The sequence below is a fragment of the Leucopleurus acutus genome, assembly GCF_964270905.1.
Source record: "Leucopleurus acutus genome assembly, chromosome: 6".
In the NCBI taxonomy this organism is placed as follows: Eukaryota; Metazoa; Chordata; class Mammalia; order Artiodactyla; family Delphinidae; genus Leucopleurus; species Leucopleurus acutus.
Genome location: NC_139149.1, coordinates 107,487,646 through 107,500,661, shown reverse-complemented (window position 1 = coordinate 107,500,661; position 13,016 = coordinate 107,487,646). Strand labels below are relative to the sequence as shown.

General features: G+C 39.5%; 1 protein-coding gene across 1 annotated transcript in view; it reads right to left on the bottom strand.

Annotated features, from left to right (window-relative positions):
- The window catches only part of COL4A3 (collagen type IV alpha 3 chain), a 134,794-nt gene that overhangs the window by 53,115 nt on the left and 68,663 nt on the right, over positions 1-13,016 (bottom strand). Inside the window, exons 6-18 of the mRNA XM_082841184.1 lie at positions 12,729-12,791; positions 11,285-11,338; positions 10,047-10,073; positions 9,428-9,505; positions 7,560-7,622; positions 7,399-7,434; positions 5,623-5,664; positions 5,337-5,414; positions 3,132-3,194; positions 2,698-2,757; positions 1,685-1,729; positions 1,357-1,410; positions 359-400 (exon numbers count right to left, since the gene is read on the bottom strand). Coding sequence (XP_082697310.1) covers positions 359-400; positions 1,357-1,410; positions 1,685-1,729; positions 2,698-2,757; positions 3,132-3,194; positions 5,337-5,414; positions 5,623-5,664; positions 7,399-7,434; positions 7,560-7,622; positions 9,428-9,505; positions 10,047-10,073; positions 11,285-11,338; positions 12,729-12,791 — 705 coding nt within the window. The remainder of the gene's footprint in view (positions 1-358; positions 401-1,356; positions 1,411-1,684; positions 1,730-2,697; positions 2,758-3,131; positions 3,195-5,336; positions 5,415-5,622; positions 5,665-7,398; positions 7,435-7,559; positions 7,623-9,427; positions 9,506-10,046; positions 10,074-11,284; positions 11,339-12,728; positions 12,792-13,016) is intronic.

The following is a 13,016-nucleotide window of genomic DNA, read 5'->3' as shown; positions in this document are numbered from 1 at the left end:
TGGAGACGGCCACCCTGCTGCCCATGCTGTCCTCCTCTGCTACCTTCCTGCCCTACTTAAGGGCAAGGGATTACTTACCTTGGGCCAGGCCTGATTAGACAAAGGTTTTCTTCTCTACAGCCCAGGATGGGCATGGCCAGTGCATTCCAGGGACCAAGTAGGACCAAAGAAAAATACTTGTCCATTATCAAATGGACAAATAATGACAACAGCTATTTTTTTTGCCCCGGTTTGATAAAAAGGTAAATACTGTAATCTCTATCATAGCAGTCAATAAGAGACACTGATTCAAAATTTCCTTGATATTTTGAAAGACTTGATCAAACATGACCTTAAAATGGTCTTTAATTACACTTACTGGACCACGAAATCCTGGAGGGCCCATGTCTCCTTTCCACCCCTATGTTGAAAGACAGTTAGAAATTATGAGCACATTAATCAAAAGTATTTACATGTTAGGTATCCTTAGAAACCAAAATGCACAGTTAAACAAATCTATGCTAAAATTGATGTTATTTCTATGAAATGTACAAACCAAGTTAACATGAAAGGGATACTACTTGTGATTATCTTCCTGGAGGGCCATTATCTGAGTCAAGAATCTTATCTACAAGGTCTGGAAGAAGTGGCTCTTGTTGTCTAGGTTTCTTCCACATCACTCCCTTCAAAGGATGTTTGCATCATTGCGTGCTCTCCTGTTCCCACCCAGACTAGAGGCACAGAGAAACCAGGCTGTGGGTTGTAGGCAATTCCCGGTGTCCCAGCTATAATCAAACTCCTTTCTTACCTACTCAGGAAGGCATTCCAGAATTCTACTGGAAGCGATATTAACACAGGATAAAAATCTTGAATCTGCATATATACCTACGTATGAAAACTATTTGAAAATATCTGTAACGTGTTGTCAGAAACAATGATGTGGAATACGGTCCACAGTTAACTGATGATGACCTTTCAGTACATCGTGACCCAGGTTGAGACTCACGGGGACCAGCCTACCCTTGACCTCTGATGACCTGAAACTTCCTCCAATCGCAGGTCCTTTCCAGCTTCTTCCTCGGGGAGCTGAAATCTCAGCTGAGATTTGAGCTGAAATCTCAGATCTCAGCTGAGAGTGAGCTGGAATCTCACTCGTCCTAAGTCAGCTTCTACTACACAGGACAGGTGTAACATCTTTCCCCTTCAAGTGTTCAAATATAGTTGCCACATCTCTTGTTTCTTCTTAACAAATATGCTAAGATGTTTTAGTGAGCTCTAATTGCAATTCCTTGTACCGAGTTTCAGGATGTGTGGGGAAAGGGTGACCAAACCCAACCAATTAAAAAAGCTGAAGATAGATGTTAGGAAGGGAATTACCTTGATGCCATCTTCGCCCCTTAACCCAGGGAAACCCTTGCTGCCTTTGGCTCCCTACGGAGAACAGCAAAGTACGTAGGTCAGAAGACACATTAATAATCAATCTCTTCTGTAGGAAGCAAAATGCTTTAAGCTCCTTTCGGGAAAAAAAAATGTGCTCAGATGACCTCTCTCCACAGTGAGGGTGTAACACTATGATTCTCAAACATAATTTTTAAAAGCTATATGCTTTTATGTTTGCTTAAAACTACTTAGTGACTCTCAAAAACGCTTTTGTCTAATAGGACCGACACTTTCACTATATTAATGGGCCACGTCACGTCTTTACCTCAGTGCCAGGGAAACCGGGGGCACCATCTTTTCCAGGCTTTCCCTAAAACAAAAGCAAAACAAAAACACGTAACTTCATAAATATGGGTAATTTCAATAAACATGAAAAATTAAATGATATGATCATCTCTTGACCTTAGGCAAGAAAGCCTGACTGAGGTTTCCCCCACTTATTAAAAGGAAAAACTATTAACCACAGAACAGGTGACGACTTTCTCTTGCCAGGGAAGGCAGAAGCCAGTCAGAATGGGAAATTAGGGAGGGTCACTGGAAAAAGGAGAGGATATTAAGAGCTAAGCTTAAACTAGAGTTAACACTACCCATCAAAGCTTAGAAGGAAAATCAAGGAAGCACTGAGCAGAGAATCGAACAGGAAAATCCAGAAAGAGGGAGGCGTTCACAGTCTATTCATTTGCGGTGTTGGCAATTCCCTGAACTCCAGATGTGCCTATATTTAAATATATGTATAAAAGGCATTTTGCAGCATTCAAACAGACAGGGCTTTTGGGATTAACTATTATGATAAAATAATAAATGATATGATAAAATTAAAAATCATATTAGTTGAATATTTTTTCTTAGAAAAAAATATTTTCCCAGCGTATAATTTTTAGAGTTTTTAAACAATATATGTGTTTAAATATTTGCAAAATAGAGCCGGGTGGGAGAGTGAGCCTCTGTTACTTCTACATTCTCCTCTTTTTTTACCCATCACCCCCTATTTGGATGAAGATCGTTTGTCAAAGAAGAGGATGAGGCTGATACACAGAGAGGAGCAGAAGTGAAATGGACAGAGTCCCGCCCATTTCATTTCAGGTTCAGAAGTCCTTGAAGCTTGTTTTAACCTTGAACTTCTCAGATACTTGAACAAATAAATTGTAACTCCCAAATTTTTAAAAAAAGTTTAGAAAATCTAAGCTAGTTTGAGTTAAGCACCTTACATTCACGACCTCAAGAGTCCTGAGTACTTACTAATTTAGGTTGCCCATGACACTGAATTTCCAAACCCACCTGCGGGCCTGGTTCTCCAGGAGCACCTTTTTCTGATCCGTAAGATTCTCCAGGTGGCCCCTGTATTAATGAGAGTTAGGTCAAGTTTTGTAAATCATTGATTTTTGACTTACATTGATTTTTATTAACTTTTCCCTTCTGTTAAAATTTTTGAAATGGTGGATTATCTAAGAAGGACATCTTATTTATGAATATTAATTTAAAAACAGATGCTGAAGATAAATCATAAGATGGGTGCCATTGGGTACATGTAAAACAGTGCAGGGATTTCAGCTAGAAGTGGCCATAAAATAATTCTAGCATTTACAATCTCTGCGGTAAAATACTACCGTGCTTCAGCTAATATTAAGATTTAAATGTAGATCATACATCAAAATATGCTCTAAGGTTCTACATTTTGTTTCAAGGGAACAACATGATTCTTAGTGACCTACTGAGGGTCCAGGGCGTCCAGACTGGCCCATGGCTCCCTGGTCTCCCTTCTCCCCCTTGAGGTCCTGTCACAAAAACAAGTTAAGGTCATTACAAACAGATCAAACAAGATATTATTGACTATACTTGCAAAAGTCCTCTATCTGTTCAATGGATTGGATTTTAAAGCTACTTATATACCTCCTGTTAACACACCACATTATCAATTTTCACATTTTGAATTTTATACCTGGGAACCCCCTGAAACAATATACAAACTTTTTGTGTGCTATATTTTATTTAGTTTTTAAACTGATGTATAGCTGATTTACAATAGTATATTAGTTTCAGGTGTACAATGTAGTGATTCAAGATTTTTATACTCCTTTTATAGTTACTATAAAATATCGGCTCTATTCCCTGTGCTGTACAATATATCCTTTTTATAACCTTTACTTTTTTTTTAAAAAAATGAAAGTATCCTTTAGATCAAACTGTATTAAACTAATTTAATTCTTGAATCAGTTTTCTATAAGCACAATTAGATCATTTCTTTTTTTTTATTATTATTTTTATTTATTATTATTTTTTTGGCGGTACGCGGGCCTCTCACCGTTGTGGCCTCTCCCGTTGCGGAGCATAGGCTCCAGACGCGCAGGCTTAGCGGCCATGGCTCACGGGCCCAGCTGCTCTGCGGCATGTGGGATCTTCCCGGACCGGGGCACGAACCCGCGTCCCCTGCATTGGCAGGCGGACTCTCAACCACTGTGCCACCAGGGAAGCCCAGATCATTTCTAATGTAGTTTACTTTCATTTTTAATATACTGAAATTATTTTCACTGAGATCAACTATTTTCTGAGTAAATGTTAGGAGGATTGAATTCATTAATTAGGTTTGTTTTGCCCTTATCACATTTTATTCATATATTGTGAAAATATAATTTTCAAAAACAATTTTTTCCCAATGTGAGTATCCTCCTGAGGGCATCATTTTTAGAAATAACTCAATTTTGTCCCCTGGGTCAAATCTTCCAGATCTTGCTTTTGTCAAAATAAGATTTTTTCCCATCAATTTTCAGCCAATAAAGCTTTAGACTTTATTAAATATACTTTTGTTGATTAATTCTGAAAAGTTCAGTTATTCTCCTCAGCCAATTTTTTTCCAGTCTTCAATGAGAGTTATTATTTTGGCCAAATAAAACTTCACTATGTTCTGTTTTAACTCTTCTAGTTTTGTTTTGATAATTTCTATCATTAAAAATTAATTATATTGGAAAGAGATGATTAAGGGATTTCTTCTGGGGTGATGAAAATGTTCTAAAATTGCACATGGTTATAGCTGCACAACTCTATGGATATACTAATAGCCACTGAATTGTACACTATATAAGTGAATTTTATGGCATGTGAATTATATCTCAATAATGCGGTTAAAAGTTAATTATAATTAAAACCCATGAATTTTATTCTTTAAAAGGGTGAAAATTATGGTATGTGAATTATATTGCAATCAAGCTATTATTAAAAACAATTAATCATTAAGTTTAAAGGAGAAGGATGATTTATGTTTATTTCTTAGTTAATCCACAAGAAAATTGTTAGCTTCCCCCTTACTCCCCATTCCCCTTCCCAGACATTCCAGGATCAACCTGGTGTCTAGGATTGGTGTATGATGTTGTGATGCACTTGTTCTGAGCATCTGATTCAATTCCATCCTCTGGTCCTTCTAGCTACCCCAGTGTGGGAGCAAAAAGCACATGATAATGTCAAAATAACGAGTCACAGTGTCCTTGGAGAGGAGTGGGGGCCACACTGCCTTGGGGTTATGACGGCAGGGTAAAAATGTCCCATTTGATTATGATACTGCTCTACCCTTATCTTTAGGTCATTGCTATCCAATTGCATCAGAGCCACACACCATTTTGCTACTGTTTATTCAAAAAATACTCACCATATACCCACCCTATGTTAGCAACAAGGAGAGGGATGGGGATAATGGGTTAGCAAAATTAGATCTAGGCTCTTCCTTCAAGAATGTTGGGAGTGGCTTGCCTTGTATCTTCCCCATTTCATGTTTTCTAGTTCTCGAGTAAAAGATGGAGAAGGAATAAAAGCCCAGTTGGCTGAGCTGGGCCCAGGTGACAGAGCTTATAAAAGAGGTAAGGGATCAAAGGACCTCATCCTAGAAAGGGGAAGGCGCAACCTTAATAATAAAATTGAAGAGTTACCGTTCTGTTAACCAGGCCGGTTAGTGTCACGATAACTGTTCCTGGTGGTCCCGGCGGTCCTGTTAATCCTTTCATACCCTAAAGACAAATACACTCAGGAATAAAAAACTAAGCTTGAGAGATCTACATTTCCTCTTTAGTTCTTACCTAGGAAGATAAAGCAAATGAAACCTGAGACACAGGAAATACTTTCGTTTCAGTGTGACTTAGTGCATAAATTGTGTAAGTTGATTGCTAGGGAACTTAAAATATCTTGCCCACAAATAAACCACAGAATTTAAATTACCCGCTCTCCTTTTTGTCCTATCACGTTATCGCCCATGTGACCCTGTAAGAAAACACAAAACCAAATTATTTTTTAAAAAATGAACATGAATGTATAGTCTAAACCCATTAAGGTTCAATGTTTATAATTGAACATTTATATTTTAACTGTAATGTTAGTATCGTGAAAGTTATTTTAGCTATTTCTTGGAGTGGAGTGGCAACATGTTTCTTTTAAAAGTAGAGATCTTGAAGGGCAGAAAGCTTAAGGGATTTACTTAATAGGGCAAGTGATAACAGGAGATGGTGTGGGCCAGGGGAAGGAACCCAGCTCAGAGGACATTTTTCTGGCTCAGCCACCAGCCAATTTTGCTTCCTCTGGCTGGTAACTTCCTGATGCCCTAGTTTCCCCATCTTAAAAATAAGAGGGATGTGTAGCTGATCTTCAGGATTCTGAAATTCAAAACTTAATAGAGAACTAAGAATAGAATTCAAGCAACCTGACTTCACTAGTAAGTTAGTGACATGAGATAAGTCTGTGAATCATCTCTCTTCAGTAATCTATCATTTCAACCAATGTGTCTTTGCTTTTCTGCTCTTGAGTTTGCAGATTTTCCCCCAATTAGGCCACAAGCTGTAGAGAAAAGCACTTAACCTGAACCTATTCATCTCACAGGGTATGTATGTGTGTGCACGTGTGTGTGTGTGTGTGTGTGTGTGTGTGTGTGTACACACATCAATGAAACAATAAATGTGAAAGCACCTTGGCAAGTACCCTACACACAAAGGCTATCTGATAGTAAGTAATTTCCTGGTGGGGCTCAGCCTTGCTCAATATTTTCTTACTTAAAATAATGAAGGGGATCAGAATATGCCACCCCAAAATATACCACTTTGGCAGAAGAATTATTTTGAGCTGAAGGCAAGTGAGAAACAGCAAATGCAAAAAAAGTTCCTTGTTCTCCCCCATCTGCCTCAAGACAGGGCCTAAATTTCCCTTTGTGAAGGTGTCACCCTCCCCTCTCCTGTACCAGGAAGAGAAGACAAGTCATCCCTGGAGACAACACACACTTAAGTCTGCATAAACAAACTTTACTGAAATAACACTTATCTTCTGTTAGTTTCCCCCATATATTGACCTTTCCACAATCTACTGCCCCTTGAAGCTCAAAACCCTGTTCCTTTGTCCTGTCACTCCTCCACAAATTTATCACCCTTTGTTAAAATGGTATACAAGCCTCTGGGTCTGACTGCCTCTTTGGGGTTTTTTATTTCATTTCTGTGAGGTCTCCACATGCATATGAAATCAAACTTTCTTCCTACAGTTAACCCACTCACTGAACCTAAGAAGATAGAAGAAAAAGTTTTTTTCCTCCCCCATACTAACAGTTGGCCTTTGTAATAGAAAGAAATGCAGGACTGTGCTTAATGAGTCCATGAATAGTCATTTTTATTTACTAGTATAAAAACAGGTTGGCTTTAGGAAGCAGCCCAGTAAAACAATATATAAGGTAAAGTGTTGCGGGAAACATAAAGAGTAGGAGTCCTTGCCCTTTTCCTGATGAGGAACTCCTTATAATTGAATGAAGACGCTTTGTATCAGAGATCAAGTTACTGAAGTGCAGGGAGAAGGGAAGGAGGAGGTGCAGAGCTGCTAGCCATGCTTACTTCCCTGCTGGGAATCCTTGTGAGTTCCAGAGGGGTGCCCAGCAGTGACCCACATGTGGAATCAGACTGAGTTTGGCTTTTAGATCGGTTAGGATGTTCTGGCTGACACAACATAGGAATTGTCATCTACCTTAGGTCCTGGAGGTCCCATGGTTCCTGGAAAGCCCTAGAAAAATCCACCAGTTAAAATTACAGCAGGTAATGAATCAAGCCTAAAACTCTGTTTAAAATTTTAGGCTACAATTCTTTTATTAGTTACGATATGTACAGCAATGGTGGCTTCATACTCACAAAGAATCCTGGAGGGCCAGGGGGACCAATAGGTCCAGGAAAACCTGGAAGGCCTGGCAAACCCTTTAAATTAAGAGAAGAATTAGAATAAGTTTACATTTACTTCTCACTGAAGAACGATGTCCATTAGTTAAATGCATTAAACTATTTTAGAAAAATCAGAGCCTAATGTTTCTTATTTATGGCTGCAATTGATTTCAATAGAGGCCATGTGTAACATGTGTTGCCATGTATAACAGGCTACCAGGATCATCCCGATGGTACTATTTCCAGGAAAATGACTAGAGCAGTTGCTTTACTTTAGAAGAGTTTTACAATTTTTAGAAATGTTTCCTCTCTCTCTCTCTCTCTCCCTCTCAAAGCACGCTCTTATCTCTGGGCCCTTCCACCTGCTCTGCCTCTGCCTAGAATCCTCTTTCCCCCGATATCTCTATAACTCACTTTCTCTCCCTTTTCTTATCTTTATTCAAACGTTATCCTTTCCATGGGGCCTTCCTGCCCATCCGACCTAATGCCACAACCTTCCTTCTAATCTGGACACTTCCTATCCCCCAACCCTGCATTATTTTTCTCCTTGGCATTTATTACTATCTAATACAACATATACTTAGTCATTTACATTTTAAAATATGTTCTCCTTCTAGAATGTGCCATGAGGGCAAACATTTTTGTTAAACTATTTTTGGAGATTTGTGCACTGTGGTATCCCCAGCACCTAACTAGCCCCTGGAACCTACCTGGCACGTAATAAGGATTTCTTGTATGACTGAAGGTCCCACTGCTATACTTTCAGCAGTAGCACAATGTGGTACACGGCCAACACTCAATACACATTGAAGGGATACATCCGTGTCCCAGATTGCTACTATCTCCTCTTACTAGATGCCCTGCCCTCAGCATCTGGCTCCCTAAATGCTTCCTAAGCAAAAACACAAGAGCCATCATATTCTGCATCTTTTCTCAAAAGCTTATACGGCTCCGAACCGTGTCATTCTTCAGTTTTGCAGCCCATCATCAGCTGCCATGGCTCACCATATAGATGTTCAACAACCTTAACTCAAACTCTTTGACTCACTCAGGCAAATTCCTATCTCTGCCCAGGAATTTCCACCTATACTTCTGAATTAAGTTAAAATATTTCTGATTAATTAACCTAAAAGTTAGTATCAAAAGATCCCCCCCCTTTTTTTGGCTAAGACACGTTTATTTTTCCTACTTCTTTACAGCAAGAAAGCTTTTTGAGGGTCTTCAAAAACATACCAATCAAATAACTTATTATCTAAAGATCCTTCTGAATCACAGAGTAAAGTGCACACAGCCACCAAATAGCTCTTTCCTTGTATCTATTCTGGGTCACCCTCCGGCTACACACATAGAGATCAGAAAGCAAACTATTCAACAGGAGAAAGGTGCAGTTAAATAAAATACTACTATCATGCAAACTTTACAATAGGACTGTTACGTAATATGACGATTTTAAATTGTATTCAACGTGTAATACAATCTTACCCGGGATTTCAACAAATACAAAGTGGAACACAACCATTCCTTGAAGGCTCTTTCTCAGATTTAGTAAAGCTTGGGTGATTGAGACTTAAGAAGAGGCTAAAAGACATATGTACAAAATCACCTTTTTTATATGAGCTAAATGTAGTTTCTTATAATGAGGTGAATGTGTTAGAATAAAATGAGGTAAATATGTAAACAGAAGAGATATGAATATCTATGAATAATATTTGTAAGAAAGTGAGAAAGAGATAGAGGGAGAAGAAGAGAGAGAGAGCAGAAGAAGAAGAAAAAAGAGATGGAAAGAGAGAGACAGAGGGAAAGAGATGGAGAATGATAGGGATCTTCTCTGAAGTGCGTACCTGGAATCCTGGAGCTCCTGGCAACCCAGGGTCACCTTTTCCATCAAGGGCTACACCTTCTCCTTCAGCAGGAGCCCCCTTGAAAATGAAGAAGTTCGTCAACCATAAGCAATGTTATATCTTCAAAACTCCTCTAAATGGTTATTCAAGGTCATACCGCTTCAAGGATAAAAGCGCTTTCAGGATATATACTTAGAGAAATGCTTTAGGATTGTTTAGTTATTCCATTTTGAAGAATTTAAAGTATTTTCGTATTTTCTAAACTTGACCATTTACTGTGGAGGGAAGAAAGACACAAGAATAATAGACCATTTCCCAAGACAGCAAAATGAGTGGCAATTCCTTATCTAGAATTTGGGGCCCTGAGCATAAGTTCAGCTCTCTTTTCCCAGACCCTATTTTCCTAAAGAATAATACAAAACTTGTATTCCTGAAGACATATCTATGACAAGAAGTAGAAGTTGTTCAATAGGAATAAATATCATGTCCTAAGTACTATGATTTCTGAATTAATCATGAGATCTGATTTGTAATTACTTATGTCTTATTGTTTAATACAAGTCCCTTTCATATGTACAATTAGAGATTTTTTGACAATAACATGCCACAAATAACTTACTTTCTCTCCTTTCAAACCAACGGCACCCTAGGAAAAGGAGCGGCATATTAGCGACCAGAGGCTAATCAAATACACAGCATCCCTGCTTTGTCCTCCCTGCTATTCTGCCTTCTCTCCCTGCTCTGTACCTCCCACTGGCTTTTAAACATGCTCAAGTCTTTCTCATTTAAACAAAGTCTCCCCCTAAATCCATCCTCCCCATACTGCCTTGTCTATCTTTCATGTCATCGGCGAACTTCCCACTCTCTTCATCTCTCACATCTTTCTTACACTCACGTCTATGTCCTCCCTCCACCTGTCATGGAAGTTAAAGTCTGCAGTGACTTTGATGTTACTGAAACCGACGACAACACCTTAGTTCCCGCCTTACTGGATTTCTCAGCAGCACTAGGCAGCTGTCTGTCACTCCCCTTTACTGGAAATTGTTAAAAAGGAGATGGGTCCAAGATGGAATCACTCCTGTTAGGTCCACAGCAGTAAACCAAGACTTAATACCTAACCTGACTACGGTTTTAACCTACCCTAGGAATGTGACCTTTGACCCGCCAACCTGGAAATTCCTGGTCTGCACTAATAAGATATTCCACCCAATAACACCTTCCATTCCCCTTAAGAGGCAGCTTTGCCTAAGAAAATGCCTTCTTTGTTAATAAAACAATACATTCTTTGCTAATAATGTCATTTTTTCCATTCCCTCTCTGGCTTTAAAAACCTTTCCTATCTATGGTCGGATGCAGCAACTCTCTCCTTGCTAGATGGGATGCTGCAGGACTCATGAATCATCCACTAAGGCCAATATTAGATGGTCAGATTTACTCAGTCAAATTTTTATTATTTAGCAACATCTTCCCTGGGCTTCCAGAATACACTCTCTGCTTTCTTCTACCTTAAGGGCCCTTCCTCCTTTACAGGCTTATTGTCCTTGATCTCACATTACATGCTGGAGCTCTCTAAGTCCCAGTTCCAGGGCCCTTTTCTCCTCTCTTCCATCCTTGAGTCACCACAATCCAGGCCTTTCCCACTGTCTAGTTCACATCTCCCCTTCAGTGTCTCAAAAGCAAAACAAAGTCTCAAAGTGCATTTATTCATTCATTTCTCAACTATTAGTTGAATGTCTACTGTCGGCTGCTTCAGACTTCCCCAAGGTCATGACAGATTTCTGTATGTGGTCATTCCAAAGGAAACTCTTTGTAATTGTACTTTATGTCTTGGATGGGGAGTTAGAAATATAAACGTACCGGGATGCCTGGGTAGCCTGGTGTCCCCCGAAGTCCTGGAAACCCTTGCTCACCCTGGAAGACATACAGAGCTTGTCATTCTTCTTAGTTGTTCTAGAACAGCCTATTGAGATAATTTCCCTGTTTCTCTCTTCCAACCCTGCAGTGGTAAATCTAGACAAAGTAACCCAAATTCCTTACAGCTACTGGGTCACGAGGCTGAAGGCCAGGACACCATTATCTTAATTGAAAACAGGATTAGAATCTACTGTTTCTCAAATTGTGCATAAATGGCAAAAGGCTAATTGTGCCAAGAACTTTTCAATTGCTGCTTCCTTGAAACTTTACTCCTTTCATGGCCACCATTCTGGGGAAAAGGAGAGTGCAGTCAGGAAACAAAGGAGATGAATGAACATCGAAAAGCTCAGTCATTCTATTCCAAAGACCAATTTTGCATTCCAAGCCTTATTTCTGATTTATATACACTCACAACCTCAGATGCAAATAACCATTTGAGCCCCCAGTTATCTTTTGGTGGGAGGGCATCAGAGAACTTCCTTAAAAAGCAATCAGAAAGCAAGGTGGGGGGGACTTCCTTGGTGGTGCAGTGGTTAAAAATCCGCCTGCCAATGCAGGGGACATGGGTTTGAGCCCTGGTCTGGGAAGATCCCACATGCTGCGGAGTAACTAAGCCCATGCACCACAACTACTGAGCCTGCGCTCTAGAGCCTGCGAGCCACAACTACTGAGCCTGCATGCCACAACTATTGATGCCCGCACACCTAGAGCCCCTGCTCCGCAGCAAGAGAAAACACCACAATGAGAAGCCCGCGCAGTGTGACGAAGAGTAGCCCCCGGTCGCCAGAACTAGAGAAAGCCCGCATGCAGCGACGAAGACCCAAGGCAGCCAAAAATAAATAAATAAAATTTTAAAAAAAGAAAGCAAGGTGGGGGACGGGAGGGGAATTGGATGCAGACACTCAAATGGTACTCCAAACTTCCAGTTATAAGATAAATAAGTACTAGGGAGGGAATGCACAACATGATAAATCTAATTAACACTGCTGGATGTTATACATGAACATTGATAGCGTAAATCCTAAGAGTTCTCATCACACACACAAACTTTTTTTCTTTCTTTAATTTTGTATCTATAAGAGATGGTGGGTTCACTAAACTACTGTGATGATCATTTCATGGTGTATGTAAGTCAAATCATTATGCTGTACACTTTGAACTTATGTATTGCTGTATGTCAATTATATCTCAATAAAACTGGAAGAAAGTAAAGAAAAAGGCATAAGAAGAAAGAAAACCATCATATGTCTGCCCTGAAGACACATACCATTGGTTCTGGCTAAAAGAATATTTCAAGGAAAGCCTAGCCTGTCTCATTACTACTTCACCTTGATTTATTCATTTAGCAAAACGTTAACTAACCATCTCCTGTGTGAGGCATACATACCTTAGAACCATTGCATCCTGGCAAACCGACAGGTCCATACGGTCCAGGATGGCCTGGGATGCCCTAAACAATAGAGCAAGTCTCAAAAAGGAGAGATAATCAGGCCCCGGGAACAGGTGGAAACAGTGCAGAAACCATGGTGGGAAAAGATGGGCTAATTTAGATAGTTCTTTAGGTATAAATGGTTATTTAAATAAAGTAGTAAATTAGTTATTTTAGATAATAATTTAAATAAAAATCATAGCAAATAAAATAGGCTAATTAAAACCAAAAATTATCCAGTGAGAT